This window comes from Emys orbicularis, chromosome 6, assembly GCF_028017835.1.
Source record: "Emys orbicularis isolate rEmyOrb1 chromosome 6, rEmyOrb1.hap1, whole genome shotgun sequence".
Classification (NCBI taxonomy): Eukaryota; Metazoa; Chordata; order Testudines; family Emydidae; genus Emys; species Emys orbicularis.
Window position 1 is genome coordinate 80,569,272 of NC_088688.1, and position 27,798 is coordinate 80,597,069.

General features: G+C 44.2%; 1 protein-coding gene across 1 annotated transcript in view; it reads left to right on the plus strand.

The window, feature by feature from the left end:
• The first annotated feature begins 217 nt into the window (after positions 1-217).
• Positions 218-27,798, plus strand: part of SLC12A2 (solute carrier family 12 member 2) — a 108,165-nt gene continuing 80,584 nt past the window's right edge. The window contains exon 1 of the mRNA XM_065407063.1: positions 218-850. Coding sequence (XP_065263135.1) covers positions 218-850 — 633 coding nt within the window. The remainder of the gene's footprint in view (positions 851-27,798) is intronic.

Sequence of the window (27,798 nt, forward strand, 5' to 3'; positions counted from 1 at the left end):
GACGAGACAGAAGAGCCGCCCCGGCAGTAGCAACAGCATCATCACCTGGCGCTGCGGCGGAGGGAGGGGAGAGGCGAGGAGGGGCGGGCGGGCGCGGCGCGTTGCGTGGTCTGGGGCAGCCCGGCTGGTGGTTGGACGTTTAAAGCAGCGGAGCCGCCGCTCGGGTTTCAGAGACAGCCGGGGCTGTCGCTTGTTCGCTGCAGCCTGAGCCGGAGACATGGAGGGGAAACAGCCGCCGTCCGGCTCCACCCGGCAGCAGCAGGCGACAGCGGCGGCGGGAGGCGCTGAGGAATCGTCACGTTTGCCGGCTCGCGTTGGGGATGCGCCGGCCGCAGGCGCTGAGCCTGAAGCGGGGCTGTTTCCGGCGACAGCGGCCGGGGATGCGCTGTGCAGACCGCTGGGTCCGAGCCAGAGCCGCTTCCAGGTGGACCTGGTGGCGGAGGGCTCTGGCCGGGCGGCGGCGGACGAGCCCCAGAAACCTGGCGGGCAGGGCGGCGTGGCGGCGAAGGGCAGCGAGGAAGCCAAGGGCAGGTTTCGGGTGAACTTTGTGGACCCATCGGCCGGTGATGAGAGCCCGGCTGAGCACGGCGGGGGCCCGGAGGGCGGCGGTGTTAGCTTCCAGAACGGGGGCGACACGGTCCTGAGCGAGGGCAGCCTCCACTCCGGGGGCGGCGGCGGGCATCACCACTACTACTATGATACCCACACCAACACCTACTACCTGCGCACCTTCGGCCACAACACCATGGACGCCGTGCCTAGGATAGACCACTACCGGCACACGGCCGCCGAGCTGGGCGAGAAGCTCATCCGGCCCAGCCTGGCCGAGCTGCACGATGAGCTGGACAAGGTAAGAGACTGCAGGCATCTCTATTCCTCAGCCTGGTGCTTCAGAGCCCTGATGGTGCCCATGCTTAGAGTCGCTCCGCTTCCTTCCTCTTTCCACGTGGGGGCCAGATAACTCGGATCTGAGCTGAGCAGGGGCCGCTGGGTTGAAATAGGAGGCCTTTGCCTCCCCCCCGTCTGAATTTGGCCAACAGAGAAACAACTAGAAGACATCCCTTCCTCCCCCTCCCCCCGTCTGTTCCCGTTGTCCACGAGCCGGCTTGAGAGAAATGTAGATTTGTATTGGGAGGAAAACGGAAACAGCAATAACTTGCCACTCAACGATATAAAGGTGTGCAGGAATTGGGACGCGGAGCAGTAGGAGCCAGTCACAGTTATACATGTAATGATTTTATTGCAACTGAGAGGAGAATCTATGATCGGGTAGATAGGGAAAAGGTAATTACAAGTAAGAGATTCACTCTCCCAAGTGGGAGTCATTAAATCATTCTGCTCTCCTTCCTTACACAAAAATTAGAAGAGCTCACATGAACATTCTTTACCCCTTATTTTGAATTAAAGCGTGTTTTGGAAGGGAAGGAAAAGTCAGTTTCATTATTGTAATTGAGTCTCTTCCTTGTCTATCTTCTTTGCAGGTTCCTTTAAATTCTATTGGGTACTAGATATAACAAGACTTTAAGCTTCTGCCACCTTTTGGAGTAGTCAGTATGTTGCTGGAGACATAACAGTTAAAGCTTCTGCATAGTGTATAGATATGCTTTTCTAAAAGAGATATCCAGTTCAAACAGAAGTCAAGGGAAGTTCTATGGTCTGTTCTATACTGGGGTCAGACTAAATTATAGCAATGGCTCATTCTGGCTTTATAATCTCTGAATATCTTCAGATGCTGATATCTTGCTGAATGAAACCTGCGTGTATGGACATGGTTTAGAGACTTTTTAATTTTAAATTACTAATTAAAGACTATTTCTGGTCTAGGTAAAAATTGGCAAATGTGGATTACTTTTTGTTAAGACTCTTTGGAGATAAAAATAAGGAAACTTGTGTGTTCTGACCTCTTTTCATCCTAGCTCTCAATGCTTTGTATTAGCAGTTGTGCTTAATAGCATTGTTTTGTCTTCAGTAACTTTTTCCCCTTTGTACTACTGATTACTGCATACCACAAAGCTATTTCCTTTTCTCATATATTTCTAATAGAATTTCACCTAAATTAATTTAGAGCTTAGCCTGTTTTAAATTCATGCTGCATTGTATTTGACACTAGCTCATATAAAAACAACAAGGAGTCTGGTGGCACCTTAAAGACTAACAGATTTATTTGGGCATAAGCTTACGTGGGTAAAAACCTCACTTCTTCAGATCTGAAGAAGTGAGGTTTTTACCCACGTAAGCTTATGCCCAAATAAATCTGTTAGTCTTTAAGGTGCCACCAGACTCCTTGTTGTTTTTGTAGATACAGAGTAACACGGCTACCCCCTGATAGCTCATATAGTCTGCATCATTGATCTACTTCCTTCTGAATTCTAAATACTTAATTTAAAAATTCTCATTGCATGCACTACATAACTCCTGCTAAGGTTAGTAGGAGTAACACACATTGTGAACAGATTATACGGTATAATTCTCAAGTCATAACTTCATAAAAAAATAGATAGGGTCAAACATTTGACCCAAGGCAGTGGGAAGAGGCAACTGCTGTTTCATGCAGTTCAGAGCAGGTTTGTTGAGTCCTGTTAAAACCTTGAATCTAGAGCCACTTAAATAGACCACTGTATCACCAAAAGTGCTGAAGTTTCCACATGTCAAATGTAAATGCTAACACACTTCTTTGAAATGTGATGTTTTTCTATGTGTGTTTTCTATCTTATCCGTAACAATTAAATATTACTGTTGTTCCTATCATCTTTCTTGTCTTATCTCATTCGTATTTCTCTCCCTTAGAATCCTGTTTATAAATTAATGTGGAACATGAGTGGCCATTTACCATTGTTTTGGTTTCTTTCATGTATACAACATATAGAGTTTGTTTGTGCGTGTAGTATCTGGCATTGATCCAACATATGGGGTGGGAAAAAATCTTTTTTGGGGGGATGGGAAGAGGGATAGTGCTTAAATATTCTTTCCATCACAATCCAAGGTAATTTAAACCATAAGATTTAGAATTTGAACCTCAGAGGTTCGACAGGATTTCACGGCTTTGATTACAGCATAGCAATTGAAGAAGCAATTTAATTCTAAGCCTATGACTTCATGAGCTTTTCAACTTCCTTAAGCTACATTTTGGGGTGAAACTTTGCATGTTTGTTCTAAACAAGCATGATTCCTCAAACACATTTTATTAGGAAGCTTACTAAAACTCTACCTGAGTTATTATCTTGGTCTGGGGAAGGGGTGGGGGGCCGGGAGACAGCAGGGGTATATGTGGGGAGATAGTACTTCACAACTTAACCACTTATTATTTTGATGCTTTGCTTTTAAAAAAAAAAAAATCAAATTTAATAATTTTAAAACTTGTCATGGGTTTGTTCCTTGGTGTAGACAAGTCTGTGTAAAGAAACTTGATACTTTTTCAAACACACAACTTGTTATTTCTGTGTGTTTTCCTCTAATTTTGAACAATCTGGTATTACAAATGTATGAAAAGATAATTGTTATAATTGGAATGCTGCACATTGAATAATATTTAGCTCTTCAGTGTGCTTCACCTTCAAAGCACCTAATAGATAGTAGCAAGTAAATCCTCTCAACTCTCCCGTCAGGTAGAGAAGTATCCTTAATTTTAGATATACGAAAAGTGAAACGGTGAGGGTAAGTCTGACAGATGTAGTTTGTCTGATAAAGGAACTTGGGCATTCTAAATACATGTGTATGTTATATATAACTGCATCTAGTGCCTCTGTCTTCACCTCTCTTGAAGCATGTAGTTGTGGTATTTCTATTATATACCCATCTGGAGGCCACACAATGCTGCCATTTCTTAAATCATTGGGGTGTCGAGTTTAGAAACAGATGGCACAACATGGCCTTGTCAATTTCACGTGGTGGTGGTTTTTTTTTTTTTTTTTTTAAACCCTATGAAAAATAAACAACCTCCCCCTCCTCTTCCCTCCTCCCTCCCCCTCCCCTCACAACTTCAGGTGCTTCTGACTTCCAGTCATGGGTTCAGATCACTAGACAATGCCTTTATTACATCTGCACACTTGGACATGCAATCAGTGAAGGATATTCTCCAGCTTTTTTGTAATACAAAAGTTATATTCATCTAATACAGTTAAAAATTATAACTTGTGATTCTCACAATAACTGTAACTATCTTCATATACATGTGGACATGGCAAAGACTTAGTAGTGCAGCTCACGTAAATTGTCATTGTGCCTTTTGGGTATGTCTACACTACAGCTGAGAGCAAGCCTCTTGGCTTGGGTAAACAGACTTGCACTAGTGGGGCTTAAGCTAGTGTGCTAAGTGTTGACATTGTTGCACTGGTGGAGACAGACCTAGGGGGTCAGGTGAGTCCAAGTTTCAGTGGCTAGCCTGAGTGTCTGCCTGTGCATCAGTGTCCACACTGCAGTTTTTAGTGTGCAGGTTTGAACCATAATAGCACAAGTCTGTCTACTGCGCTGGTAGTCTTGCTGCCAGCTACAGTGTAGACATACTCATTGAGGCCAGTATTGGTGTGTTACTTCTAATTGAAAGATGAGGGGGAAAACAGTCTTGTCTTATCTTATTTTAGTTTATTGTATTTTACAATACTTTGTATCATTTTCATTCTTTCCTTTTTTGCTTGTGTGGTTCTGGTATAGATCACTCGGTGGGTGGAGGAAGACACATTTTAGAAGTCCGTTTTTGTGTTTTTTATAATTTGTGTGACTGGGGGAGGGGGGAAAGATGTAGTACCTGAAACTATTTGTTGTATAAAATTCATATGTTTATTTGAACAGTTGCACTGGTTTGGCATCTGGATGATACTTGAGTTGATCAGCCTAACTTTCTACTAATGGAAACAGAGGCTCGGATGTAATTTTGGGTGTTTGAAGCTGGAAACAGCTCTATCACTGGGGGGGAGTGAGCGCTAGGAATTAGTAAATTCAAATGGATGAGTTGCTTTCTGTTGTATTCCACAGGGATTTGGAGCAATCAAATTTTTGAATTGCTCTGCTCCAGCTCCAGGCATAAAACCTACTGGTCCGCGCTCCAGCTCCGGGTTTCCGCTCCAAAGCCCTGGTTCAAGTCTCATATTGAAATGGACATACAGGGTGCCACATGCTGAATTTGTCAGGCTTTTGTGCTCAGATAGAGACCGGTCAGAGGGTGGGTGAGATCAGTCTTTGGGTGGATCAGTCTGTCCTTTGCTGATCTGATTAGTGACTTGATCCTTTAAAACAGTTTCTTCCCCTTGAGTTACTATAGGGTGTTAGGTAGAGGGACAGGCATGAGAGCCCAGAAGTCATTTCTCCTATCACTAAAATGCTGCTTAGCATAAGTGCCGGTCCCTGTTGAACAGAGGTCTAGAATTGAAATGAGGGGTTATTTGGAGGTGGGACAGGAAGAGTGAGAAGAAAACTGCAGAGAAGTTCTGTTCCGTGGAGCTATTTGGTGTTGTCTGACTTTCGCTGTGGTTTTCTTTAAAACCATGTAAGAGCCGGTTCTGTTACATATATGCCACTGGGAGGAGAGGGGGAGGGGGAGAGGGATGGAAATTTGGTCTTGAAGAGCATGAGGTGAGAGATGTTCTAAATTCTAAGCTGAAGACTTCATCATGCTTATAATACAGTTCTTGGTTACCCCTCTTCCAGGACTTGAACATCTCCAGTTAAAGGTACTCAAAACTAGACAGTATTGCAGGTGATGGATTACCATGACTGTACATAAATATATTTATAACTTCACCTGTGGTATGTATATATTCCATTGGCTCAGCTTTGCCACTGTAGCACCATAATGTAGATGCTTTCTACATCGATGGAAGGGGTTTTTCCATCCCTGTAGTTAAACTAACTCTCTGAGAGGTGATAATTAGGTTGACAAAAGAATACTTCCATCGACCTAGCCACGGCTCACTGGGCGTTAGGTCAACCTAACTCCGGTACTTACGGTGTGAAATTTTTCCGCAGTCTAAGCAATGTAGCTATATTGATCTAACTTTTAAATGTAGATGAAGCAGTAGTGTAACATCCTAATATTTAAAACTTTATAAACTTTATGAGAAATAACTTAGTTTTTAATGCAACACATGAAGTACTCCAACTCCTTAGTGCCCCTTGTTTGACCCTTGAGGGCAGTAGTAACTGGGTAGCTTCTGAGCCAAGCCTTCTCCTGATAGCTGTTCTCTACTCTCTAGCAAGTATAAATGCTGCTTTCTGAACATTCTATTCTGTTCTTTTGGCGAAGGGGCAAAGCTCTAAGGGGAAAGAAGAAGTTAAAGATGATCAACAGGATAGCAAAATTATGCCTATAATGAAAATAGTGTGGGGAGAGGAGAAAGGAAACACCTACAAACTCAGAGGGGCAGTCGGGTGGATAAGTGGGAATCTGGCATTGTGACAGTATCAGGGAAGCAGAATGACAGTAAATAACATTCCCCTCTTTAGAGGTACTGGGCCAGATTCACCAGCTTGGCCAAATTATTTTTGGTACAGATTTTGAGGTGGAGCCAAAGTGACTTCCAGCCACATTCACATTCACATTCACCTGGAGCTGTCAGGTGCCAGCCTGGTTTCTAGTGTACATTAGAACAGCCTGGTGGTTGCCTGTATCCTGAAGGGGTCATTTTGACAATGGGATCAGCCAGATTCAGGGGCCTCTGACTGTGGTGCCTCTTCCCCAGCCATACCTCTCTGTTGGGAACTATGGCAATAGCCACTACAGCAGCTCTATCCCACCTGAGGATTGCCTTATGCAGGGGGGAATCCTTGGGTGGCTGGATCTGCCAGTGTTAGGCCTGCTGTTCATTATTGCTTCTCAGCCCTAGTCTACACTACAAACTTACGTTGGTATAACTATGTCAGTCAGGGATATGGAAAATCCACCCCCTCGAGTGATGCAGTTATACTGACCAAACTCCTGGTGTAGACAACGCTATATCGATGGGAGGGCTTCTCCCGTCAACATAGCTACTGCCTCTCAGGGAAATGGAGTACCTACACCGATGGGAGAAGCTCTTAGTGTTGCCAGTAAACGCTACAGCAGCACAAATATACTGGTGCAGCTGCAGCACTGTAAGAGTAGCACGCCATGAGAATCAGGGCCATTGTCTCTGTAGGAGTCTCACTTCTGCATGGTAAGCATGAGGGATATCTCAAAAGAAAAATGAGCTTGAAACAGGATCCCCTCCTGGAAGTCAAAGCCAACAATGCTCTAAATGCACTGAGAGGACCATGTAGCTATACTTTAGAGACGTTTGTGTGGAAACATCTTTGAAACAATCCAAAGGGGCAGTTTTGCGTCAACTCATTGAGCCTTAACAATGGCCTAGTTTCAGGCCAGCCAGATCGTTGCACTGTGAAGTACAATTAGACATCTGTTTAGAAATGGTCCTCTTAGGAATATCAATGGGATGGGTGTGGAAAGAATTCTGACAAGACTGTAGGGTTATCAGGGCTTAACTGGTATGTAACACTACAGCATACAGACAACTCTTTCATGCTCTTTTCTTGTTCTCCACAATCTAACTCTTTAACAAAAGGTCTCTGCTGTTATGGTCACTGAGTTACACTCGGGTCACATTTGAGGCTAATGGATGAAGTCACATCTGCCTGTATTTGCAGAACCTGAAACAATAGTTCTAAGGGGTGCAAATTATCCCGTTCATCTCATAGGTGCTAACGTGGATGCCTCTCATAATGGGTTAAATATCAACATTGTTGACTTCTTGCTCATCAGAGCGTGTAACAAATGAGGGAAGTTCATGGTATGAAGATCTGCACAATACACTATGACAGCATTTTTTGGCACCACTGGTTAGTAGGCTTGAGAGAGTACTTCCCCTTTTTTTCCAACCCTACTCAAGAAGGAGCCTAACTCGCTATGGCTACACCACAGTTAAACTCCCGTGGCTGGCCCAAGTTAGCTGACACGGGCTAACCCCCATGTGTTTAATTGTGGCATAGACCTATCCACAGGGTCAAATAGGGCATCTGAGCTCCCTCAAAGGGAAGTGAAGCTGAAGAAGCTCAGTGGATCATATGATACCCCGAGGAAGTTCACTTGTTAACGGCCATGTATGTATTTGGACTCCAGTGAAGGGAACCTGAGACAAGAGAACATGCATTTTGGATATCCACTCGATCTTCTATGAGTGATGTCTCACATTGGTAGAACTTACTTTGTTGGCAAAGCATGGAAGAAGTACCACTTTTTTTGTTTTGTTTTTTTGTTTGTTTGTTTGTTTTTTAAACACCGAGTTAATGTGTATTTCCAAAACTGCCTCTGGAGAGGCATTTTGGATGAGTCTGCAGCATTTCCTTATCCTATAAGGCATAAGATAAATTGGTAAATAGCTCAAATTGAGAGAAACTAAGACCCTAAAGTTTCTGCCACCAGAAAACTGACCTTCATAGAAGAAACCTGAGTTTTCTGGTACTGAATGGATCAATCTAAACTTTCATCAACTTTGTCAGGATCACATTAATAATCGGATGGCATAGGGGGTTTTATTAAAAACAACAAAAGTGTCAATCCCTGTATTAACTTGATGGCCGGGGTTGCTAAGGTGTTGGTCTATCTCTGGTTAGTCTGTAAGAGCTGTCAAGCTAGGATGCAGTTAGACTTTCAGTTGGGATTGCAGGTAGAGAGCCAGCAGTCTTTGTGAGCCAAGTAGAGCAGTCGTTCTCAACCAGGGGTCTGGGGGCTGTGAGCAGGTTTCAGGGGGTCTGGCAAGCAGGGCTGGCATTAGACTTGCCACTAGAGCAGAAAGCCAAAGCCCCATCACATGGGGCTGAAGCCCAGGGCTTTGAGCCCTGCCACCGGGGCTGAAGCTGAAGCCTATGCAACTTAGCTTCACGGGGCTCCCTGTGTCATGGGGCCCTGGGCAATTGCCCTGCTTGCTACCTCCCTAATGCTTGCCCTGGCTTTTATATGCAGAAAAACAATTGTTGTGGCACAGGTGGGCCATGGAGTTTTTATAGCATGTTGCGGGAGGGGAGGGTGTTCAGAAAGAAAAAGGTTGAGAACCCCTGAAGTAGAAGGAGTCCCCTTGGGCCTGATCGTACCTCCCTGCAAACCTTCTCTCTTTGGAGTTACAGGTTCGTATGGAAGATGACCTTGAAAATGGTGGTAGGCTTGGAGTTGGCGGGTAACATTTTCAAAAGTGCCTAAGTGCCATTGAAAGTCAGTGGGAGGATTTAGGCTTCTAAGTTATTTAAACTCTTTTGAAAATGTTACCCTTTATGCTTAATGATCTCTACCTTGTGACGGAGAGGCTGGGCTAATACCTGGTTGAGGGATCTGAGTCCAAATTCTCAGGTTGATGGGACTGCCTTTAGCTATCTGTAACAGTTGAAAATCTGTCTGGGCCGGTCGGTATATGGTCACTGAGTTGGTTTTTGTTTTTGTTTGTTTTTTTCTACTGAGAATTGCAGGATCTATGCTGTGAGTTGGGCTGGTGGAAAGGAAATATATAGGTGAAGACATTCTTTGCTAATGTGGTCTCCTTCATGCCATGAGACGATTGGCAGCTTGAAGCAGTGAGTAGTAAAGAAACTTATCTCTGGTGTCCCTGACTAGTCAAAGCTGTGCTGACTCTTTCTTATCTAAGGACCACCAGTAAGAATCGGTAATATCAATTGCATGATGATGATCTTCTCTGCCATGTATGTGGCAGCTTGGAAAATCTTATAGAATAAAGCTCTTTCCTGTGCCTGCAGGGCTGCCAGCAGGTGCGACTTGGTGTCTCTCTGTTTTGTTTACTTGAACCAGAACCACCTTTTGTAATACTAGGTCTCTAAAGGTTCTTAGACTGCTTGCATTTTCAGGACATCTGATGTGCAACTACTGTTTCTGGATAGACCATGTTCTCAGTGTGTGGCGTTCTGTATTCATAGTTCCTCTCATGGTGGACAAATCTGTCATCACTACAGTCTGGACGAGAGGTGTCTTAGGAATGGATTTCAAATTAAATATTGCCTCTTGTCTCCTACCATGCTAAAGAGGCTTAGAGTCTGTTAGCCAGGTGTGCTGTGAAAGTCCTTGTATTGTTTTCTTCCATTAGGACCTCAAAGTCCACTTGAAAACCTTTTAATAGTGATTTGCCATGGAAACTACTTGGAAGGCTTTGTATTCCAATAATTAAGGCTACGATTTAGCCTTAGGTCATGAGTATTTTTAATAAAAGCCCATGACCTGACCATGACTTGTACTATAAAAATCCCTGACTAAATTTTAACTGGGGGGGCCGCTGCTCTGGGAGGTCCCTGGAGGGAGCTGTTGCTGGGAGAGGCACTGCAGGGGGGGGCGGGGATGTGCCCTGGGGCCAGCGGCTCCAGCTGCCGGGGGCTGCCGAGCAGCAGCTAATCCGGCTGCCTCCAGGACTGCTGCTTAGGCAGTCCCCAGGTCCAGCCGCGCCGGCTGCTGCTCGGGCGGTATCCAGGGCCAGCTGCCTGGGGCCACCTGAGCAGCCACTGGTGCGGCTGGCCCCATGACAGCTCCAGCAGCCACCGGTGTGGCTGTCCCTGGGGCCACCTGATCAGCTGGCCCCAGAGCCAGCCACACTTGCTACTGCAGAAGTTATGGTGGTTGCAGAAAGTCACAGAATCCATGACTTCCTCAGCTTCTGTGACAGACACGGAGCCCTACCAATAACTACCAGAATCCCAGCAGTCAGTCTTGAATTCTAACAACTCCGGCACTCCAGTGGTGACAGATTGATGTTTCAGCACTCACCAGAGTGTTGTCTCTAATCCCTTAATTGTCCAAGTATCTACACAGGATAAGAGTGCATTTAATAAAAAAAATGCAGAGCTTATGCCACCACAAAAGGCAAGACATAACTGGCAGTGCTGTTCTCGCTGCAGCAAATCCTACTGTTGTTTAGGAAGTATCTCTATATGCTTATAAGCATCTTCAAAGTCCAGAGGATGCACAGTCGTTCTCTTATATCCAGAAGAGGGGTGATGGTTCTTGGGGTAATGACCTTGAACTTTTTTGACTAGATATTGATGCAGTTTCCTGATCTCTGTGTGTCAGGAAATATCTAGAGTAAACCCCCTTTCGTCTTTCACCTGTGACACTGCCTTGATTGCTCTTTGCCAGGCCAGATTGGATTTCCCTGCAGCAATTCTTCCTGGCATTGATAAACACAAAAACATTGTGGTGTGTTTTTGTGGGGAGAGGGAGATATGGGGGGAGAGGGGAGTGAAATGCATGCAGTCAGGATGGCTTTCTGAAACCTAATGTCTGTGTGTCTGAGTTGAGCAGGGACCATCAGGAGTAAAAGGCTTCCAGTCTGCTTCTGAGAATAAGGTCCAGGTAATGGTGTTGACTAAAGGCTCAGTAAACCCTGGAAGCCAGTTGATGCAAAACCTATCTTATCCTACTCTGGAAGGAAGGACCCCTGGGGTGAGATGCAGGCCATAGAAAATGCAATGCTATGTTTCTTCCTTTTGTAAAACCACTCTACATGCTCCCCAAACAGCCTTTTTCTGATCTAAGGTGGCTACCCAGTTTCTCTGGAACTTTTCTAGGGACCCAGGTGCTTGCAGACCTTTGGGCATTCACTGGTGAGGGTGTCCATTGTCACCATATATAGTATCCAATATTGCCCATTCCTCAAGATGAGCCAGGTGTGTGCCTTTGAGGATGAGAGAATTGACCAGGATAGTGGTTTTCTTACAAAGCTCAACCTGACTTTTGGTCATGTAGGTTTTATTTCTCTCCCCTCTGTCTGCCTTTAGGACGGAGGCAGCTGTGGGAGAAGTCAGTCACATGTTCTCACCACCTGATTCAAAATGGGTGTAAGGGCACAATTCATATTTCCTAGGGATTCCTGGGTCCCTCATTTATGGCCCTTATAGATTACTATGTTGGCTTCAACAATTATCTTGGGCAACTTTGGTAAGAATTTGGGGAGAGGTTTGGTGGAGAATGAGGTCCTCCCTTGTAAAGTCAAGGTCTCTGTTCCCCTATAGGTAGGGATGTATTTAACATCAGGATCCTCTGATTCATTTAAGTCCAGATAGGGTGAGTTACGATCTTCAACCTGTCCCTATTCAAGGGGGAGCCTTGAAAGTGGTTTGTGAAGCATCAGTATAAGAGGGACAGGCATGTTGGGGTTGAGGCCAGAGCTTTTTATGCTGAATTCTCCCCCCCCCCCCCCTCCAACTGTGAACATCAATGGAGGCAAAAAAAGCATTCCAACTGCATGGAGAGATCCTAACTCTCCACTGGAACATCCAGTGAGATCTGAATTGTTGTTCTCTGTTGCACTTCAAGCTTGAGAATGCAGGAGAGTAAAATTAGGATTCCTTGATGTAAACTGGTTGTTTGATCTAGGAGGGGTGGTTTGCTTTGATTTAGGTGAGCCTCTTGTAAGAAGGCTGTGTTTCATTCAGTAAACTGAAGTTTCCTACCACAGACTTGAAGTGTCTAAGCAGATGCATAATGGAGCCCTTGAACTCAGTGTTGTTAGTGCTGGGCATTTCAGTGGGTCAGTTAGACAATTGGGCTTATGGGGACATGGAAGGGAGGTCTGTGCTGATGTGGGCTTTACTGGAACCAAGTCCTGATGCGTCAGTTTCAAAGCTTTGACCTTTGAAGCTTTTCAGCCTGGCTGTATGCTGACTTACAAAAAATCTCCCTTGGGTGCCTCAAGCAGGGCTCGGAGGTTTTGCTGATCTCTCTCTAGTGCATTGGGTAATGCTTGTCAGGGGCAACAAATATGCATAATTTGGTCAAGTGAGGTAGACATGCAACAATCAGAGTAGTCTGATTTCAACACTTTGTTACACTGATAAGGTTTGAAGCTTCTAAGCAGTCTTCCTTCCTTCCTTTTTTTTTTTTAATGCTACACTGTAATTGCAAAAGAAGAGAAGTTACTCATATACTGAACCATCCAGGAATTTGTGTGCCAAATGCTTTGATAGTTACTGTGCTGAAATAGGTGCTGAACCAAATAGCATACCTGATACTGGTGTACAGAGAACAGGTCAGGCTTTAATTAGGAGTAAGGGGAGTATATAGCAGTATTGTATTTCACCACCTCTTTTGAGCTGCCACCTTGTTCTCCCAGATCTAAGCTTTCATAGGGAAAAGTGTTTTGTGACTGTGGCTGTGAAAATTTACTCCGTTCCTGTTTTGAAGACTAAATAGTTCAGTGATATCTGTCTGAGCCTGAAACAACAGCACTGAGAGGTCTGTTCTTGTATTCATCTTGACTCTGATGCCCAGTGATCTGTCCGCATCCGCTATTTCACTGCTGATCAAAGCATGAAGGGAAGGATCATATCATGAAGATCAGTATAATTTACTGTGAGGGGACACTTGGAAGAGGATCACTCTTTCCTCCCCCCCCCCCCCCGTCATGAAGGAGCGCAGTCCAAGAAGCCAAGTAGGGCATTTGAGGCCCCCTGACGGGGAACTGAACTCAGCGGAGCATGGGTGATTGTAGTTTGAACACTTGCACAATCTACTGTGAGTGGCAGCTCACTACTCCCATGCTTCTGCCCGGAACTTGACTTCTCGGATGGGACTGATGTTGAAATGTCCAAAACAAAATACATCTCATGAGGCATTAGGAAAATGCCAAAAAGAAAACCCAAAACAAAACCACAACCTGGTGGGAGGGGAGGGGAAACACCCTAAAACAAAAACAAGAAGTTAGGTGGAAAACAACAAAAATGTTTCTGTACTGTGTATTGAGGGGGAAAATAGGTGTCAAAACACCACAGATATGCACTCAAAAGCTTTGGCCTCTGTTTAGTATAGCTGTTTGAGACTTGACTAGAAGGGAAGATAAACGATAGTTAAAAAATAACCAGTTCCCCTGGGACTCTGACAAGTTGGAGCAATGGCTGAAGAAGCAAAGTCTCTAGTGAGAGCTCCTCTGCTGACTGTGATAAAGAAGAAATGTTCAGAGGGCATGGGAAGTGATGGCGAGCCAAGCCATGACATTGGGTTTTGATCATACTCTACCACTGCACTCAAGAATCACATTCTAGAGTTTAGTGCATGAATGATAAACTTTCTCTAAGGCGCTAAGACCCAGGAGTAAGGAACTGGCAAAGATAGTATCTTCAGGTAAATGACATTTAATCTCACTTCCTTTTACTTTTTTGAAGGGCCACAGTCCCACCTCTGGATTCTTTCTCTGTTCAGCTGCCTCCCAGTCAGCTCCCCATTCCTTATGAAATATCTATCTCTTCTTCCCAACTCTTATTTTTTAAACATTGGGATGATCTCTTCTGGGCATTGTGCTTTTTTTAAGTGCATAGTGCTTTCACAAGGGATTACAACTGGAGATACTCAGCTTCAGAATAACTTTTGATAAAGTGCACAGAATGGAGGACAGACTTCTAAGTGTGTGCAGTCTTTGCTGCTGTTTCATTCTAGATTATCACTCATTTTCTACTTGACCTTTTTATATGAGAGAACTGTTACATCCTTTTCTGTGTGGGAGAGAAACAGATGGTATCCAGACTCTGAAGGGAAAATCCTTTATCGGTTGTTGATAGGATCTGCTAATGAGCATTTAAATGGGCACTTTTCCTTATTTAAGAATTAGGTGCCTCCTGTATTACTCTTCCTCACCATCAGCACTATCATCTTATAAGATACAGTGTCTGAGTAGCAATTTGTCTGGATATCCCAGTAGGATGAATAGCAACTGACTTAACATTTGAGCCAACGTTCTTGAATAACTGTGGGACCACCGTTTCACCAGCTTGATGAAAACTTACTAAATATCCATTCGCATTTTTTCCAAGCAGTACTTCTAAAAACTGATCCTTTTAGAAATAATTAAATAAAAATGGCTACTAAGTGTAAAATATCCTATGTTTCTAAAACAACAGGATCCTCAATACTCATTTTATTAAAAATGGTATTGAGTTGTGGGCTGAAAAATATTTGCTGATTGCAGAGATGGTAGCTGGTTAATCCTTCAATTGACTTAAATTTGAACTGTTAAATTTATAATTGCTCTTCTCTCTCTCTGCCTATTTTAAAATCACTTCATTTTAGTCAAAGCAATGCTTACTTTCAGCTTAAAATAGTGTTATTCTTTTTGTCACAAAGTTAATATCTTTAAATCAGTGGAAACCGAGGTCAAAAGATGAAGTAAAAAGTCTGCTAGTGTATTTTAAATAAGTAGTTGTAGGGAGGAAATAATAGTCTAAAACCAAGATTTTGGTCCTGTGGCTGCTAAACCTCATCTCGTAGTTAATATCCTAGATGAAAGGAAACCTTTTAATGTTCATTGAGCCAAATATGAAGAACAGTCTTGAGCTCTTAAAAGATCACTTTTATTTGGGTAACTTGTCCACTGTCACTGCAGACAACTCTTTGCATTTGCTTTTATCAGTTAGTGGATTTTGCTCTACTTCTTACTGACTGCTCAGGAGACTGAGACAATATTGTTGTAATATTGCATTACACTTCTACCTAAAATGAGGAGAAACTAATCACAATTGAGACCAGCAACATGAATTGTAATGTTTAGCAATGTTTCTGGTGCAAGTCATTTGGCTTAAAACCTATGCGTAAAGAACATATGTCAGGTGAAATCCTCTTAACTACAATCAGTAGTTTTGACTTTATAAAGCATTAAGTCACGTGGTCAAACCATCCCAGTTTTATTTGTAGCTGTTGAGAATTGATCTTTACCTTAATGCCTTTGGCTATTAAGAGCATTGTTTGTGAAGAGGAGCTGAGATTCCTGTGAAACAATACTTTGTTTTGAAAGGATAATTTGGTACTGGGAACTCTGTAAATAATGCAGCAATCACCAGAAGCATGGTTAGGAAGTGTTGGTGGCTTTTGAATGATGTAATTGGCCAGCAGGTTTTGTATTGCTTCAATTTCTCAATAAAATAAGAATTCCTAGAGGCACCGATGAGTTTTAAAACATCTGTGTTCTTGTTAGCACTCCTAGTTTTCATAGTATTGGTTCCTTCTCTGTTTTTTTCCCCCTCACCCATCCATTGATTGTTTCCATTGGTCATCAATCTCAGTGGCTACTAAAACTCTTGGGTGAAAGTTCTAGTCCTTCCACTTCTCTTTTTTTAACCAAAGAAGCCTTCTTTAGTGACACTGGAATTGTGGATTTATACAACTTCCTATTATCATTCACATTGTTTTATTTAAACTTTTACTCACAATTCCTTTCAGCATCAGGAAATTGGCCTTTTCAAAATGCCAAGTATAGAAAATACTGATTCAGACTATATTCTGTTGGCACATAAATGTAGTTAGGTTGTGATCACTTGCAATTGCTACTTTATAATTTGGTATTTAGTTCATCATTCTCTATCACAGTGAAGTCTAATGGAAAATTACCCTGAGTTGGGCTTACTAGCTTGTTAATTTTTTAAGAAACTCCAAGGAGTGGCAGCATGAGAACTCTAGCATATGTATGTACCCCAGGTTGAAATCCTCCATGATAATGTACGTTAATTTTTCTTTTTATACCGTTACAGAAGTTGAAAGAGCGGTTTGTCCTGTTCTCTATTCTGATCTGGTGGTCTGTATCTGACCCTAACATCAGTCTATAAACATTTCAGGTCCTGTGTGTCTGAGTTGACACAATGATACCTTGAGACACCTGTGTTTGTGTATTTTGCTCTGTTTAACACCTTCCTGACTTGTTTAGCTAGTCTGTCACTCAGAAGTTTGGTTTGCCTTCTACTGAAATGGAAGCCATATATAAGAGGCTCAATGTTCTATGAAACCAAAACTCTACTCTACAGTACTTGCATAACTAACAACCTACCTGCAGATTTCCTGTTTTTCTTTTGTTGATGGGACAGGAAAGATATCAAAAATCTCTTGTACTTTTGTTTTCTTCCAGCTCTTACAAAGTCCCTGAGATCTTGGAAAATCTTTCAAGTGTCACCCGAAGCAATGTCATTCATACCAAAATTTATCATAACCAGTGGAGCCTCAGCCTTCAGTATTGGCTTGTTCCACTGTGATGGTTGGGATCCTTCCCATCCATTTATGAAATAAGAATGCTTCTGGATAGTGTGTCTCTTGCTGAAGTCATGTGGGCAGTCCTTTGGGCGTTTATTAGAAAGACTAATGTCTACACTACGAGAGTAGTTCGATTTTAGTTAAATCGAATATGTGGAGTCGATATTACAAAGTCGAACGTGTGTGTCCACACTAAGGACAGTAATTCGACTTTGTCAGTCCACACTAACGGGGCAAGCGTCGACATTGGAAGCGGTGCACTGTGGGCAGCTATCCCACAGTTCCCGCAGTCCCCGCTGCCCATTGGAATTCTGGGTCGAGCCGCCATTGCCTTCTGGGTAAAAAAATGTGTCGAGGGTGCTTTTGGGTAACTGTCGTCATCCAACCGTCACTCCCGCCCTCCCTCCCTGAAAGCGCCGGCGGGAAATCAGTTCGCGCACTTTTCTGGTCAGTGACAGCGCGGACGCCACAGCACTGCGAGCATGGATCCCGCTGTGACCATCGCTGCAGTTGTGGCCGTTGTCAACGCATCGCAGCTCATCATCGACCTTTCACTGAGGCAGATAGAGAGAAATCAGGCGAGGAGGCTACGGCACCGGGGTCAGGACCTGAACTCCGAGAGTAGCACACGCCTGTCTGAAACCACGACACCCAGTGCCGAGGACATCACGGTGGCAATGGGTCTTGTGGATACTGTGGAACGGCGATTCTGGGCCCGTGAAACAAGCACGGACTGGTGGGACCGCATAGTGCTTCAGGTCTGGGATGAATCCCAGTGGCTGCGAAACTTTCGCATGCGGAAGGGGACTTTCCTCGAACTTTGTGAGTTGCTGTCCCCTGCCCTGAAGCGCAAGGACACCCGGATGCGAGCAGCCCTGACTGTCCAGAAGCGAGTGGCCATAGCCCTCTGGAAGCTCGCAACGCCGGACAGCTACCGGTCAGTCGCGAACCAGTTTGGCGTGGGCAAGTCTACCGTGGGGGTTGTTGTCATGCAAGTAGCCAAGGCAATCGTGAAGGTACTGCTGTCAAAGGTAGTGACCCTGGGAAACGCGCAGGCCATCATAGATGGCTTCGCCGCGATGGGATTCCCAAACTGCGGTGGGGCTATAGATGGGACTCACATCCCTATCCTGGGACCGGACCACCAGGCCAGCCAGTACATCAACCGAAAGGGCTACTTTTCAATGGTGCTGCAAGCACTGGTGGACCATAAGGGACGTTTTACTAACATCAACGTTGGATGGCCGGGCAAGGTTCATGACGCTCGCGTGTTCAGGAACTCTGGTCTGTTTAGAAGGCTGCAGGAAGGTATTTACTTCCCGGACCACAAAATAACTCTTGGGGATGTGGAGATGCCTACAGTGATCCTCGGGGACCCAGCATACCCGCTAATGCCCTGGCTCATGAAGCCCTATACTGGCGCCCTGGACACAGAAAAAGAACTGTTCAACTACCGGCTCAGCAAGTGCAGAATGGTGGTGGAGTGTGCTTTTGGCCGTCTCAAGGGGAGATGGAGAAGCTTACTGACTCGCTGTGATCTCAGCGAAACCAATATCCCCATTGTTATTGCAGCTTGCTGTGTGCTCCACAATCTCTGTGAGAGCAAGGGGGAGACCTTTATGGTGGGGTGGGAGGTTGAGGCAAATCGCCTGGCTGCTGATTACTCCCAGCCAGACAGCCGGGAGATTAGAAGAGCCCAGCGGGACGCACTGTGCATCCGGGAGGCTTTGAAAGACAGTTTCCAGACTGAGCAGGGTCACCAGTGAATTTTAAGTTTGTGGACTCAGAACCTGAACTTGCCACCGTTTCTTTACCCAGTTACCGTTGACTATCCTCTCCAGTTACATACCCCCTTCACCCCCTTCCCAAAAAATAAAATCTGTTCTGTTTTGTTAATGAACACCGTTGTCTTTATTACTGTTTTCGCGGGAATGTTTTAAACCTGGGACGCAGACTGTGGCGGGGTGCGGGTTTACTGTTGTGATGCAAATGATGCTTCTAAACTCCAGGAATGACGGGTTCCGCAGTGGTGGACTGGTTGTTTCAACAGAGCCTGCCAGCCCTCCTGGGCGGGACAGCGTGTATGTGTCGGCTATGTGACTGTCTGGCAGGGGGAGGAGGGTTACAGCTCCCCTGCTGCGGGGCTCTGTGATGCATTAGATCTGTAACTGCCCTCCCCCGCCACAAAGTCACAGAGCAACCCCCCCCCCCCCAGAACACGAAAACCACCTCCCAGATTGAACAGGGTCACTAGTCACTGCACTGGGTATGTGTCCTGATCCTGGACCTGACCCCGCCTCTGTACCCTGGTAAAGGTGACTGTCCTGTCCAATTACCATGCCCCTTCCCCTCGTTCAGACAGACTCTCCTCCAAAATAAAATCATGGAAACAGTAATTAACAGAAACGAATATTTTATTATGAACCACACATGAAACGTGGGGGTTGAAACTTGCACGGGGGCTTCTGTGAGGTGTGTAGGAAAGGACTTTTAAAATTTTGGGGAATGAGAGCCTTCTAGTGCTAGAGCAGTCTGCAGGGGTTGACTGAAAGTTTTAACGGCCCTTGCCGCCCCTCCTTCTTTGTACTTTGGGTGAGGGGGGTGTGGGACTTGGTGGCGGGGGAGGGCGGTTAGAGATAGACCGCAGCGGGGCTCTGTCCTCCTGCCTCCGGTCTTGCAGAACATCCACAAGGCGCCGGAGCGTGTCCGTTTGCTCCCTCAGAAGTCCAAGCAGCTTTTCAGTAGCCTGCTGGTCCTCCTGACGCCACCTCTCCTCCCGTTCCATGACTGCTCGGTGCATTTGGGACAAGTTCTCCCTCCACTGTGTCTGCTGGGCTGCCTGGGCTCGGGAACAGCTCATTAGTTCTGAGAACATGTCCTCCCGCGTCTTCTTCTTCCTCCTCCTAATCTGCGCTAGCCTCTGGGAGTGTGCTGACAGGCTGGGTTGGGAGACAGTCGCAGATGTGTCTGTGTGAATGGGAAAAATGGAGTGAATTCCTGAGACAGATAAATGAAGTTGTGTACAAAGAACCTAGTCTTTCTCTGTGAACAAGACCATGCACTGCACCTCTCACATGCGCACTCAGGACAAGGTCGAATTTTCGGCCATCGCCTTCAGTGCCTGGGGTCCTGCAGTGGTCTTGCAGTTATCTGAGAAGCGTGGCAGGACACCTGAACTTCTGTAGCGTGCAATCATGGTAAGCCGTAGACTTCTGGCTGCTTAAAACTGTACTAGTAGCACTGGCCTCCTTTCACATTGAAAGCAATGCCAGTCTCTGCTGCCAGCAATCAGGACAGCATGAACTATGCCCCTGTCCCACCCCCTCGCGGCTGTTCCAGGGAAAGATCCCTGTATGCTGCCCCTCTCCCTCCACCGCGTGGCTGTAAAGCAGTCCCAATACTAACATTCCCCTCCCTAATTCAAAGCAGGGCGTAATGAGCGACATCACCCTGCTGAGGATCTCGGAGTCCCAGAGGGAAAGGATGTTTCGAGAAAGCCTTCAGAAACCAGGGCCGTTTGCCGCTATGCTCTGCAGGGCAATGATACCAGACTATCTGATGGTGTCGTGGCGCGGTAACGTGTCCTACCACGGAGGGCCCAATAAGATCGCCCTACCCAGGAACCTGATGAACAGGCTGGAAATGTACCTTCTTGAGACCTACGAGGAGTTCTCCTATGAGGATTTCGCCTCCATCCCCGGCCATATTGACCGGATTTTCGCGTAGGTGCACTGGGACTAAAGAGTGGAGCGTCTTGGGCAGCATAATCATGACTTACCGGACATTGTAAAAAAAATTTTAAATACTTGGGACTAAATTGTGAAGAGCCTAAGGCAGACAAATCATGAAAAACCCTTTGTTACGATTGTAAATATTCCAGTTTTTTTGCAGTTAATTGTTTACATGTTTAAGCACTTTAATAAACAGCCATTGTTAATATTATAAATATTCTAGTTCTTGTAAAAATAAATGTTTAGATATTTAAAGCACTCACTGCTTGATCCTTCCCCTGATTCTGTCTCCGGGGTAAGGGATGGGGACGGTTGGTAGGGGATCTCGGTAAGGGTGATGAAGAGCTCCTGGCTGTCGGGGAAATCAGCGGTGCCAGCGCTGTCGACTGCCTCGTCCTCCTCATCTCCTTCTTCATCTTCCCCGTCCGCTAACATGTCCGACGAGGAACCTGCCGCGGACAATATCCCATCCTCAGAGTCCACGGTCAGTGGTGGGGTAGTGGTGGCGGCCGCACCTAGGATGGAATGCAGTGCCTCGTAGAAACGGGATGTGTGGGGATGGGATCCGGAGCGTCCGTTTGCCTCTTTGGTTTTTTGGTAGCCTTGTCTCAGCTCCTTGATTTTCACGCGGCACTGCGTTGCATCCCGGCTGTATCCTCTCTCTGCCATGGCTTTAGAGATCTTCTCGTAGATCTTTGCATTCCGTCTTTTGGAGCGCAGCTCTGAAAGCACGGACTCATCGCCCCACACAGCGATGAGATCCAAGACTTCCCGATCAGTCCATGCTGGGGCCCTCCTTCTATTAGATTGCATGACCATCTCTGCTGGAGAGCTCTGCATCGTTGCCAGTGCTGCTGAGCTCGCCACGCTGTCCAAACAGGGAATGAGATTCAAACTGGCCAGACAGGAAAAGGAATTCAAATTTTCCCGGGGCTTTTCCTGTGTGGCTGATCAGAGCATCCGAGCTCGGACTGCTGTCCAGAGCGTCAACAGAGTGGTGCACTGTGGGATAGCTCCCGGAGCTATTACCGTCGATTTCCATCCACACCTAGCCTAATTCGATATGGCCATTTCGAATTTAGCGCTACTCCTCTCGTTTTGGAGGAGTACAGAAGTCGAATTTAAGAGAGCTCTATGTCGAACTAAATAGCTTCGTGGTGTGGACGGGTGCAGGGTTAATTCGATGTAACGGCGCTAAATTCGACATAAAAGCCTAGTGTAGACCAGGCCTTAGACTGCTCTAAAAGCTACTGTTCATCGGGCAGTTTTGAATGTCTGAATCTACTGGACATTCTTTATATCCTACTAGCAGGAGTTTGGGCTTCTACCCAGAGGTTCAGGATCAGTTGTCTCAAGCAGAATTAGGTTAGACTGACATTTTGGTCAAAATGAAGAAAATGGAAACAGTTGCTAAATCTGTAGGATTAGCACTCTTAGCACCAGGATTGGCAAGTGCAGAAGGAAATTGCCATACTTTGCCAGGAATGCTACTGGCAGCATTACTAGCCTGCTAGGAAACTTGGGGTTTGTTTAATATTAAACCCAACTTTTGTTAAAGCAATACTTCTAAGTAGTTTAGAGGACATTCTCAAAAGCTTATAAATCTGCTCCATCCCTGTAAGTCTCTGTCTACATCTCTTAGAGAGTTATAACTTCTTTGCATTTCTGGTTGCCTGAATGCTCAGCTAACTTTTATTTTGGAGACTGACCCACTTTTTGGGGGATTTGCTCTTACTGCTATTACAGTTTTATTTTTTAAAAACAATCCCAGACTGTTGTGTCTGCATGGAAATCTTTTGTTACTCCCAACTTTAAGATTTATACTCAACATCTAAATTAATAAAACTTGTAGAAAATACCTTTTTTGGGGGGGAGGGGCATCTCTGTAGGTATTCAGTAATGGCTGTTCACTTCCACTTAGGTCTGCAGGTTGAAGCTATGTCTGGATAGTTTATAAAAGCCGGGTCCAAAGAAGCAACAGTGACTTGGTACCTTTTGCCAGATTTTCTTCAGTTTGGTTAGTCTCAGCTGTATTTAAAACATCAGTTAATGTTTGTAACACTGTACTTAATTCTATCAGGAAATAAGTTTTTCTTCACGGGGTTTGGTTCCAGAACATAGTGGAGTACAGTCTTTCTGATCAGACAGTAGTAGATAGGGTACATGTTGCACTATTTAGTCTCAAAAGGTGAAATATATCATATCCTATAGTGTTTGAGAACATCTTCAGACTTGAGTAATTATCCCAGGGAATTAGCTATCTGGATTGACTGCTTGCAATATATATTCCATTAATACACATACATACATACACACGGAATTCCTTTAAAACAATTATGCCTTGCTATTCCATTACAATAGATAGATATATCCAACCTAGGCTGGAAACTTTACTAATGGAGTGCACATGATTTTCAGGTTCTGGAAGCCTATTTTCATGTGCGCTGGTATTGCAGGCCATATCTGGCTCTTGCTGGTTTCCCTATGTTTGAAAAAAACAGATGTTGCTCTCACATAGGAATTTACTAATCCATTTCTCATACTCTTCCTAATCCTGTTTCATGGCTGGAACAGAAGTATCCAAAATGAATTGGTAGAAGTCTCAAGTCAGTCATTTAAATACAGATTTTAAGTGGTAAATCTTACTTTTAGGTGGTTGGGCAAATTTAGCCTTTTTATGCTATCCACAGAGAGACATCTTCACAAGTTCCTAGCTAGACATATGACATAACTGAAAGCAGTATTCCTCACTCTCTCTAAGATTCCCAGGACCACCAGTTAGATGAGGGTCATTTAAACATAAAGCTAGTATATGCATTCCTCTTCAGTATATATCAGGCAATTATAACACTTTAATAAGTTCAAACATTAGTGTGGTGACAAAGCAATGCAAAGTATCTGACATCTGTTTTACAATAGATTTCAGTGTTCTTTGGGGAACGTTTTAATACATCACGCACAAACTGAGCATAGCCTTCCATTTTAAAATCCCTCCAGGTATTTCATTTTATTTTACCCTTCAGTCACCTTCCCCTCCTCTTCCCCCTCATTCCCCCCCCCGCTGCCCCCAAGCCTTGGTTGGGAGGATGTTAATGTAGTGGTCACTATATCAGCAGGACTTTTTCATATATAAGATGTCCACAGCTTCTAGCCGTAAACTTCTTCATGCTATTAGAAAAATTGCTTTACAAAAAGTAATTTTAGAATGTAAGCATGGAGGGGAAGATGGGAGGCTGTTCCCCTACTGGGGAAGAGCTATGGTTGCTTGTATGTCTTAATTATGCCTTTTCATACTTTAAGAGGTTTGGGTTTCAATTTAAGTTTAATCTCAACTCTGAAATTTTATTTTGGATTGTAGCTGTGTTTTATAACTGACTAAAAAACTTCCAGTTCTGATCCGTACAATTAACCTAACTATTTTAACAATGGTATCAAATATTCTAATCTCAAATTATTTTCTTTCTAGTCGCAATAGGATTTCTTACATGACAGCAGTTTTTCTCACCCTCTCCTAAAATATTTTAGAAAGGACTTTTCCCCCCTTTATTCACAGTTAATGTCTCCTTCTGGTCTATCTTGGACTTTTTGGCCATGTCTACACTACCACTTATGTTGGCAAAATTTATGTCGCTCAGGAGAGTGGGAACCCCCCCCCCCCACCCCACCCCAAGCGACATAAATTTAGCCAGCATAAGTGGTAGTGTGTTTCTCCTGCTGACATAGCTACTGCTGCTTGTTGGGGGGGTGGTTTAATTATGTTGACGGGAGAGCTCTCTCCCATCTGCTTAGTGTCTACATGAGGGGGTCTTACAGTGGCACAGCTGCATCTCCACAGCTGTGCTGCAGTAAGGTCTCTAGTGTAGACAATAGCCTTTGTTCTTGGTAAAAAGGTTCAAAGGGAGGAACAAATCAATCAAGAATTGCTCGTTAATTCCTTTTCATTGATAGCCACTTAGTTTCCTTATAGAGGAGATGTTCTCTGTCAGATGAATCCCTAAGACACTGCCTTAAAGAGGAAGTGATTATTTTCTCTGAGACCTAATGGTGGTCTGAATTTTATACAGATATCTGCTTTGTGTTTCTATCCTTGGTTCAGGACTGCTTGGTACTTATTTATTATTTAATAGAAATGAAGAAAGGTCTCAATATGTGTACTTCTCTCAAACCTTCACTCTTCACTATGAGTCATATTTTTTATGCTGAATGCTTAGTTGTATTGTCAAAACTGATGGGGCGGGGGGAGAGGCGAGAACTTGGCAGTGCACCCTGCAAAGCATAGTAGGTGCTTGGGGGTGTTGTCACTTCCGAATAGTAGATTCTGGCAATGTGGAGGCAGTGTATCTCTTCATCTCCAATCTGCAAAAAGTTAACTTAAATATGGGTAGGTTTTGCAGTATTCTATTTTTATTTTTTATAATTTTGACAGATAATATCAGTGTTTATTTTAAGCATTTTTTTCTGTTTTTAGTGATTTAAATTTTCAGTTGTGGGCAATTATGGGAGGGCTAAAACAATTTATTTAATGACAGTAGATGTTGAAATTCAAAGTTAAAGTTTTATAACTGTTAAAATAGAAATTGTCAACATCACATGTGAAAATATACAAATATCCAGTAAATGGCCTTTTCTTGCTTTGCCTATCCATAAATTATGAATATCGATGAGATACTTTTTGTTGGTTGTATGTGTACAGTGAAATTGTTTACTGACATTTACTGTTAAAAATCTAATCCTTCCAAGCCTAAATATGGAGTGGGCTTTAACTCTTTTAATTGATTTCCCTGATGCAAATTTAAATGTTGCCAATGCATCCGTTCAGTCAAATGGTTAACAATATTGACACTTGGATTGTCACAACTGAGCTTTAGAGTTGACAACCCATTAAGATGAACAGAGATCTATATGGTGCCTCTTAGTCGTTTATTTTGCACACACGAGAGAGACAATTTTGCATCTGCGTAATCATAAGGTTAGGCCTTCTTCTTAATCTTCTTAAAGATTTAGAAATATAACGCACAAAAAACCCTTAGATTTTGCTGCAATGGGTAAACCAATGAAGTGGTATCTCCTGAAGTTTGCAGATAGTTCCATTGCTTTTGCTGGTATTCTTAGTTTAGAATTCTGAGCAGCACCGAAACGGTCACAAACGTCCGTTTCATGCTATTGCTTGAGAAATCTGTGAAAAGTAGCAGAGACATGCACTGGTTAGGGTTTTCTACGCTTTAAAATGTTAGAGCGGCGCAACTACACTGCTGCAACTGCACCACTGTAGCGCCTCACTATTGACACTAACCTATGCTGACGGGTAGGTAATCCACCTCCCTGAGAGGTGGTGCCTAAGTCTACAGAAGAATTCTTTCATCAACCTAGTGCTGTCTGGGGCTTAGTTCTGTATAACTGTGTTTCTGTAGTGTGGATTTCTCATGCTCCTGAGAGACATAGCTATACCAAAATAAATTCCTAGTGTAGACCAGGCCTCAGTCATTGGTTAGGAGGACCAAAAAAGCAGTTTGGGAAGGGAGCATTAATCGCTCTAAGAGACCTTTCCTTCTTGCCTCCCTGGCAGCAGCCAGGAAGCTCTCTAGCAGTTGGGACAGGGTGTGTGAAGAAGACTCAAATTTGAGAGGTGATGGGAAAGACGGAGTCCCCATGTATGATTCAGGTCTGGTCTACACTAGGAAATTAGATTGGTATAACTGTCGCTCAGGAGTGTGAAAAATCCCCACTACTGAGTGACACAGTTAAACTGACCTATCTAGAATTCTCCCATTAACTTAGGTACAGCTTCTTGGGGAGGTGGAGTATCTGCACCAACAGGAGAACCCCTCCTGTCGGTGTAGGTAGTGTCTTCCCTGAAGCACTACAGCTGTTCCAAAATGCAGTTTTTTAAATGTAGATAAGCCCTCAGAGTAGAAATCTCAGCATATCCCCTTTTCCAGTAGCTTGGGTCAGTGGTGGAACTGAGCTTCTATAAAGACATTGCTGGTGGGGATCTAATGCCCTTTGTCCTTTTTTTGTGTCTGTCACTGGGTAAAATGTTTAGTTATTTAGCTAAAGGGTGTCTGGTAACTTTTTTTCAAATGCTTCCCTTACTTATACAATTTTTGTCCACTTATTGCTATGGATTCTCAAGATGAGAGGTGTTTGAAATAAAATCTTACCTTTCTTACAAGTTAGTGTTCCCTATGTTTGGTCCATATTTCTTGTAAAATACCTAAGGCTCAAGAAGAATCTGTCTAGACATTTGCATATTCTTGATCATGGTAGTGTCTGTGGACTCCCCCGTCCCTTTATTTAAACAATGTAGAAGTGCACGATCAGCACAAACATTGGGAAGTGCTAATTACTGAGGGAAAGCAAGTTGAAGAGTCTAATTTTACATTTAATTCTGAAAGTGTTTGGTTGCTTGGTCACTCTGGAGTTGCACAGTCTGGGTCCAGGTCTGTGAAGACGGTCTCCTTACTCTCAGGTAGTTAGGGTCCGTCTCAGGGAGGGTTCTGAATATTGGAATAGAGACATTGAAAGGGGAACCAGCACTGTAGAGTGGTGATGTGTTACTGAGTAGAATGGCTAATGCAGCCATTTCAGCTCTATCTAGACTGTGTGGCTTCCATCATGAATCCACAGGGCATGCTTAGCCTCTGACCTGTATACACTCTTTCTCTTTTAGTGGTAGGCCTACACTTTTTACAAAGGTGAGCTCTGCAGCTCCACTATCCTGAGGCTGGGTCACTGACTTTAGCACCTTATTTGGACCTGTTAGAGAAGCAGCAAGAAACAAGTTTAGATACCTCTTGGAGACTTACTCCTCCTGGGCGTCATGCAGCCAGCAGATGTTTTGCAGGACAACATTTTCAGAACAACCCAGCATTTATTAGTCAACTAGAATACAGTATGGTTGGGGTCCTTCATTTAGAAAGTGAAAGCAAAGCTAGTATGCCTGGACAAGAGATTCAGGTAATTCTGCCAATATGGACAAAGTGTCCAGGATTCTGCCTCTCCCATTGCATACATCTCCAGTCTTCAGGCAAGCTGTTTTCCCATGTTCTGCCTCCTTTGGCTGTCAGTTGTTAAAAGTTAATTTCCAGTCATTGATCTTAC